The 7,902-nt window shown below is 39.8% G+C and overlaps 1 protein-coding gene across 1 annotated transcript; it reads right to left on the bottom strand.

Annotated features, from left to right (window-relative positions):
* Positions 1-1,060: 1,060 nt before the first annotated feature.
* Positions 1,061-4,940, bottom strand: si:ch73-174h16.4 (leucine-rich repeat-containing protein 14). The gene is made up of 3 exons (XM_053342461.1): positions 4,375-4,940; positions 2,661-3,521; positions 1,061-2,527 (listed from the first exon to the last, which is right to left on the bottom strand). The coding sequence occupies exons 1-3, from the start codon at positions 4,650-4,652 to the stop codon at positions 1,960-1,962; spliced, it is 1,707 nt and encodes a 568-aa protein (XP_053198436.1). The 5' UTR covers positions 4,653-4,940; the 3' UTR covers positions 1,061-1,959.
* Between the last annotated feature and the right edge of the window lie 2,962 nt (positions 4,941-7,902).

Here is a 7,902-nt window from a genome sequence, read left to right as displayed (position 1 = left end):
GCTATCTGATGTCCTTTACTGTGACATTAACTCCTGTAAATATGAGTACATGACAGCTTGTCACAGGCAGTGTTGTTGACTGGTTTTGACTTGCTACTCTAAGTGATTAACTGCTTTCCCTTTGGTCTCCACTCTCTCTTGGCTCTCTCACCACCATGCCACCAGGGACATAACCAGGATCGGCCCCTCAGGTGTGAAGCAACATGTGAGTCCTCAACCTTCACCATTGCGGACGTGCTGAATTACTTCTGCTGTGTCCAAAAAGAGGAGTTCAAAAAGGCCCGATGTGTTGCACCCACTGGAAAGAAAAACACAGTGCTTCTGCCCTTATATGACTGGTATGTGAAAGTCTTATATATACGTTTCTTCTGTATACAGTAGATGCTACAAATCTTTTACTGTTGTGTCTATTTGTGTGTAGTAGCTACCAGCCAATCCTTCGTCTAGGAGAGACTTACAGCATGGCCAGGATACGCAGACCCTCGGGTAAGATTTCACTTCACGTTTGGCAAAGACTACTAATTATATATCGCTGTTTGCTTCTGGAATAAATATGTTTTATAAAGGTCAAATACATTTATGTCTTGTAGGTATAATTTTGCCTCCCCTGCGAAGTCGGCCCTTTCTCATGCACTTTCCCAACTTCATTTCTTTGCCGTTACCCCGAGTCACTCTGTACCCCTTTCACATCTGCTCAGAGGAGGACTGGCTGAAGGCCTTACCGCACCGCTTCTTCATTCAACAGCAGTCTTATGTGGAGTACTACAGATGATGCCTTTTACCTTCTGTTGCCTTAACATTCCCATTTTTTATCATTAAAATGACTCTGAAAACGTTGCCTTTAGGATTGATTTATTGCGTGACTCACAGCATATAAATGCATTCATGTGGTACAAGGGTGATTTGGTACATTCATTTCCTGATGTTGGTGATATGTAGGATTCATTAAACAAGCTGAATGAATACAAAAATCACAATCCTGACCATTTTAAACAAATATTGAAGAAATATAGCATGACAAATTTGTAAAATAAAACAGCATGAACATTATTACAAGAAAACGCGGTCATTTGGTACAGAAGTCAGATTAACCTAAATATTTTGCAGTAACAATCATTTCCTATTTAAGGAAAACTTGTACAAATATTAAGCAAACATTCATTATAAAGTTATCCACTGTCAGACATACTGCAGCAATAGTTACTGTGCAGTACGCACATGCAGTAGCCCAGCAGATATTTGGATAATTGCCTTGTGTATAGAAAAGTACAGGCTATGAACTTCCCAACTATCTTACTAAACTGATTATAAAGCATTAACTTGTTTTTGGTATAAAACCAGCAGTGATTCATATGCAAAAGTTTAATTTATACAGTCATCAAGTGAAGTTATTGTAGTTTGGCACCTTTTGATTGAAGTGTTGAATTCCTGTATTGTCTTTGCCAAAAAGTAGAGGTTATGTGGTCTGAGTGTATGTGTGAGACTAATAAATCTTAAAAACTGCAGATTCCCGTATTCCAAAAAAGGAAGAAACCTTATCTCGTGCTCTTCTATCAGCCCACTAAACCAAATTTTGAAATCCATTTTCTGTTGATAACATGCTCCCAACAAGAACAAACCAATGTGACCCAATGATCTTTTCTTTTCCCCAATGCCACGGTAACGTGATATTGGTTTATCAGTTCATCATATCAGTTTTGGCTGATGTCTGTATTGTAGAGTACTGTCTTGCTGTCTTGTTCCATTCACGTTTTATTAAAAGAGAAAGCATAAATAAATAATAATTTCATGAGAAGGATTGCGATAAAGAAAAGGTAAAAAACGAACAAAAAAAGGATACATATTTTTTAAAAGAATACACCATATTTAGCATCTGACTATCAGGCTAATGAACATTGCGCTGCTCTTTGTCCACGAGCAATCCCACAAAGCACCTGCGTCATTGTTTTGGCCTCTGCTCTAGTCCAACAAGTCTTTATCATAATTGAGCAGGTCACAGGTCAGGAAGAGGTCAGAGCGTCCGCTGTCCAGCAGCACCTTGTTGAGCTGGCTGCTTGTCGTGTTGAGGTCTGTGGCTTCATCCAGCGGCCAGTCTAAGAGTTGGGCGCTAGAGGGTAGGTCAGGAAGGCCCGGCTGGTAGTCCTCCAGGGGGTTGGGATACAGCAAATGTCGGAGGGAGGGCATTCTCACTGCTGTCCTCAACAGGTCCAAGAGGCCAGCCATGGAGAGCGGATTCAGGGCGAATGCTAAGCTCTTGAGGGCTGAGCACATCCCCAGTGAAGGCAGCAAGAGCCCCAGCAGGCCGTCAGTCAGGCCACAGCCACTCAAACAGAGGTGCTGCAGGCTGCTAGAGGCCTGGGAGAGGAGGCGGCGAATAGAGGGCAGGGTGATTTCATCCAAACGGTTTTCACTCAGATCCAGCTGCTGCAGCGTGGAAGCATGATGGCTGCCGGACAGATAGGCAAGGTCGGCTGGACTCAGGCTCAAATATGGCAGCTCCAGTATCTCTAGAGGCTGAGGCAGTGAGCTGAAATGAAAAACAGGAGAACAGGAAGAATATTTAAGTTCTAATTAATATTCAATTAAAGTTTTAAATGCAATGTCCTATTGTTAGTTAGAGTTTTTGGTAGTTTTCATCTAATGGGGATTTAATGCCATACCTGAGTAGCACACGAAGTTGTCCAGGTAAGCGGAGTGCAGTGAGACTGAGCCGTCGCAGTTGTTGCAGCTGTGTCAAACCCTGTGACAGGTCCCTCAATGCCTCTTCTTGGCCAGGGTGGTCTCTACGAAAATCCAAATTACAGTAGTGGAGGCGGAGGGAGTTCAGTGCAGGGAAGTTAGAGATCATAGGTAGCAGCTCAGCCAAACCAGCCACCCCGAGACTGCTGTAGCGAATATCGATCCCCAGAAGACCCTGCTGAGGTAGAAGCTCTAGCAGGGTCTTGATGCTTGAAACTGAAATCTCCTCCACGCGGAGGTACCTGCACTGAAGCTTGAGGGGTCCCGCTGTATTCAGAGCCACACGGACACGCTCCCAAGAGCGAGCGTTGACAAAAAGATCGGCTCTTACATGCACCAACACATCAGTATCCACATCTTTTTCTTCACTGTCCTTTCTGCTGCCTGCTACACCCATCACTGTGCTCCCTCTTTTCCTCTCTACCTCCATCCTCCTCCTTACTCCCTTAATCAACTCCTCCTCACTGAGAACCCCAGATGATTGCATCCTCTCCCCGTCACTTATGACCAGCTCCCTACTGTCTGTGTTTGCCTCTTTGCCATTCGGTTCCTTTACCCTCTTCCTCTCCCCTCTCTCTCTTTTCACATCTTTTTCTCTCTCCAGAGCCGAAATCCTTTTCCTATCCCGCTCTCCTTCTCTCTTCTGTGCCCTCTGTGCTCCAGCTCTGGCCTGGACAACCATGGTGCAGAGAGCTACAGTAAGAGACCAGCCACCCATCGGGTCTCCCATCCCTCCCTCGTCTCCTTGCAGTCCAGAGAGGTCCAGAGCTTGCAGTGCACACCTAGGAAAGAGAAATAGGCCTCAGATGTTACAAACACTTCCTTCTCAGAGGAACAGACTGAAAGCACCAAGAACCAGGATTAACCGCCACCCCCACAGCCTCTCTCCTCAGGCAGTAGCTATCTTTAACAAGGACAGTGTATGTGTAAACATACCAAAAAGGGGTTACATCTGAAGTCAGACCTTTAAGATTTTGCTATTTTTAAAAATATTTAACATGTTACTGAATACATGTATTGCTGTTTTTAATTTTTTAAAATAAATATATGTTTTAATATTTTGTAAATAAAATCATAAAGTGGGCTTATTTGGAGCACACATGGGCTTAAATGGTGTCACATTACCAATAAAGCCCATGCTAGACTTTTGACTATTTTCATAAAATATATATCTACATGAGCTAATGAATACATGTTCAAATGAGAGATAAATCTTGCTTTATAAATAATGATCTCCCTTATAAATCATGTCAGTGTCCATGAAAAACACCTGAACATTGGTGGGCTTAAAAAAGTTAGAAAAGTAGTCAAAAAGTAATCAAATAAGTTACATTACTTTGATTAAGTAATCAAAATTACATTTCAAATAAGGTAACTAGTAATCTATTACATTTCTAAAGTAACCTCCCCAACCCTGTATACAGATTTGATTTTTTCATTAAATGAACATATACTGTACATTCTGTTGATACACATAGTTACAAAGTTGTTTGTGGCTATAATTATTGTTTAAGGTTCATGTTCATTGCTTTTCCTGTTGACATTTTGACCACATTGAGTTCCTTGTACTTGCTACTTGGCGAAAGAGTCTGATTATGATTTTTTTTTAAACAGATAGCCTAAACTACTTCTCACCCTTGATCCGAGAGTCCTCTGACAACTGCGAGTAACAGAGCCTGGATGCAAAGTCGGTTTGGGGATGTCTGCCCCCGTTTCCTTCGTCCTCCGACACGCAGGATGCGTTCAGGCCATCTCTGCACCAGCTCGCCCACAGCCAGCGGTCTGCTGCTTCTGAAGGAGGCCTCCAGCAGCGGTCTGTACAGCTCCCTGGGCACCCATCTCAGCCAGCAGGGCGATGAGCTGTGGTCACTCACCACCTCCCTGGCACAAAGGCTCACCAAGGAAAGCACCATTGAAGCGTGTAGCTGAAGAGCCGAGGTGATGCTGCGTCTAACTCCTCCGCACAGTAACTCAACACATCTGAGTGTTATTAGCTATAGCCGAGATTAGCTTTATGGTAGCAACTTGATGCGTTGTTGTAAAGCTTAAAAAAAGAGTTTATCACACCGTCTAATACCGCTTGGATTATAATTAACACTGATAGTCAACGTGGCGACGACTGCAAACCTTTCGCGGTTGAAACATTAAACGCTGGCACTTGATGGGAGCTAACCAACAAACTGAGGAAGCTGCTCCTGTGTTTACATTTTAGACTGACGCACGCCCGTGACGTAGCACGTATTGGAGAGACGTCACGAGTGTAAAGTTTAAAGCAGAGTGGGTCCTTCACAAAATGTCTTTGAAATCACTTAATTGAGAATATTAATTGGAATAAAACTTGGGAATTGCCACTAATGTTTTTGTTGATGTAGAATTATGGAAGCCCATTTCCACCAATGTGATGAAATAAAAATGCAAGTCATTGTCATGAGAAACAAAGACTTAGTATCTCAAAATAATCAGAAATGATCTCAAAATGATGACCTATCTTATGACTTATTAGCATCTCATTACTTTGAGATTTTAAATCATTATTTTGAGATAAGTCATTTTGAGATAGTTTCTCATTATATTGACATGGGCTTTTTTTCATCACATTGATGGAAATGCACTTAAATAAGATACTAACTGTACTTTTTGCAAACATTTTTTATTTGTCATTTCTATCATATGAAATAACAAAAGGTAACCCCTGCACACTTGCACTAAGCCACAAAGGTGTAATACTACTAATAATAATAGGCTGACAAACGTTATGATTCAATGCACAGGAAAAAAATACAAAAGCCACATTTCACACTACAAAATACACCAAAAATATCACAAATATCAAACATACATCTTATATAAACATTACTAAGTTAGAAAAGATTGCTCAAGAACTTATCTAACCTATCTGTTTATTCACAAAGATGTCAACATTAATGTCTCTGTTCCTTCATGATTTCCCATTTAATTTTAAACTTCTTAAAAATAATAAAATCTATTATTATAATCATCTATCAGTATTCATTTTACTGTTATTGTCCTTGTCGTTGTTTATGTAGTATTTCCTGTTACAAGCATATAAGTTACACCTTGTGTGGGGAGCTCAGAGAAATGCTGGTACATTTATTGTGGTCTTTGTCTGCATACAAAACAAGTAAAAAGTCACGATTATTTACTAATCATATCTACCCTCACTTTACATAACTCTGGAAAAATGTAGCTATTGTTTGGATTCACTTACTATGACAGGAATCTCTGCTCTCAGTTTTGTGTAATTAATCTTTCTATTACTCTGACACAATTGTATATTCACAATAAAACATTTTATGCAAAAAGACAAACTCTTCAGAGCTGACTTTCCATATTAAACAATATGCCTTTTCTATATTTGCATGTATAAACAAAACAACTCCTGTAAGCTTTGCAATACATTTATTTAACTATTTCATTCATTACAGCCTTTAGTTTGTGTTATTTTATTCTCCATTTCATACATTTTTTTGTATAAAACTTGTATTCATCTTCTTTTTTTTTACACCCAGTGCCGCTCTGTAGATAATCTGCATATTCAAAGCTTTACAATACTAAGCACCAAGCTCTGCATCCTTCCTGATGGTGCATCTATTTAGGGAGGCAATACTAGGAAGTGCTCTTGACTTATGCAACAATGTGAACATGGGGTTCAACCCAACTTATCAGACACTGTCAACGCTGCCAAGTTTAGCAGAACAAACCTTAACCTACAGCAGATTTCAGCATGGTTATGCTTTGACAACATTAGGACTATGCTGGGTATGCTATTTAGAAGGAAGCATTCCCTTTGCAATAACACAGAGTAGAAATACCACACTGCAAGTAAACTGCATCAAAATGTACAGAAGCATTGCCAGCTAAATGTACTCAAAGTATGAAGACTAAAAGTACTCATAAGGAATAAAAAAAGATGGATTCATTATTATCTGTAATACCATTTGGAAGCATTACCAGCAAATTGTACTTACAGTATGAATAGTAAAGTAATAAAAAGGTAATAAAATATGGATTCATTATTATGTGTCATAACATTTTAGATTTAATTAATTCCATGGTTTCCTTTTCTGCAGAAGTGTCCAGAAATGTGTAGAAACTGAAAAACCGTTTGCCAGACCAATGATAAAAGAGATCTGGGACAAACCCCTGCATGGTGCTGCTGCTGGGGCAAAGGATATATTACAGATATGTAATATATCCAGATGTACTATATCTGTACTTCATAAACTAGACTTTAATCACACTATACTGAACTTCTGTTTTATGGAGTACACTGACCTTCACCAAGACAGACAGATATGGCCAAGATCTAAACAGTGTGATTAGTTGCAGCTTTACTTAGTGTCTCTTTGTCTATTGAGTACAATTGAGTACTGTAGGCCAGGCAGGGGCCGTCAAATGGAAAATAAATGATATTATGTTTCAAGTTTCCAAAACAGAAAAAGGCCAAAGCTCCAGCAACACTTGTAGTACATAGAACAACTTCATTGTCAGGCCAACGTATTTCAGTTTGTGGCCTTCAGCGGGGTCATCATCAAACACATTGCAAACAACATTTACACAGGGTTGTATGAAAAAAAATATATGAAAATTTAAAAAATAAAATTACAAAATTCAAAACATTCAAATGTGTCAAATGATGGGGCATCTACATAGATGGATGGCATATGGTCTTGTAACTTCAGGCCAATCATTGTCACAGACTGGAAGAAACAACAGTATTTCAATCAAGAAACCAATCCAGATACGTCAAATACATATATTTTTAAAAAGGACACAAGGAAGGAAATATTAAAACCAATTTATTGTAGTGGGTTTTTAAAAAATGAAAAACTCTATTTAGTCTCTGGCTGATGTGTTCATTGTCTCTCCAACAGTCTCTGTCAATTTAAGCTTGTCTTATTTCTTCTGTACCATTTTGTCCGAGTGGAGCATCAGGACATGAGGTAGAGGAGGAAGAGCATGCTGTCCTACATGAGCCGGAGTCTCCCTGAAAAGCTAATTGTAGTGTGGAAACAGGACATCATTTAACCCTTCAGTCCCCAGTGGAGAGGTTTGTCCTTTCATTTGTCTTCACGTCTCTTTGTCCAGAGTTTCCACATCCTGTACATTTTTACATTCATGTCTCAGTTTGTCCACATTTAT

This window comes from Scomber japonicus, chromosome 21 (genome assembly GCF_027409825.1).
Source record: "Scomber japonicus isolate fScoJap1 chromosome 21, fScoJap1.pri, whole genome shotgun sequence".
In the NCBI taxonomy this organism is placed as follows: domain Eukaryota; kingdom Metazoa; phylum Chordata; class Actinopteri; order Scombriformes; family Scombridae; genus Scomber; species Scomber japonicus.
Note: the sequence above shows the minus strand (reverse complement) of the source record. Positions and strands in the feature narration are given on the sequence as shown.

What these genes read in the sequence shown, in the direction of transcription:
- si:ch73-174h16.4 (XM_053342461.1), bottom strand. Translation starts at nt 4,652, where the DNA reads ATGGTGCTTTCCTTGGTGAGCCTTTGTGCCAGGGAGGTGGTGAGTGAC. An exon ending in AGAGGACTCTCGGATCAAGG is followed by an intron (nt 3,522 to 4,374) that starts GTGAGAAGTAGT and finishes TCTCTTTCCTAG; the next exon opens with GTGTGCACTGCAAGCTCTGG. An exon ending in CAACTTCGTGTGCTACTCAG is followed by an intron (nt 2,528 to 2,660) that starts GTATGGCATTAA and finishes TTTTCATTTCAG; the next exon opens with CTCACTGCCTCAGCCTCTAG.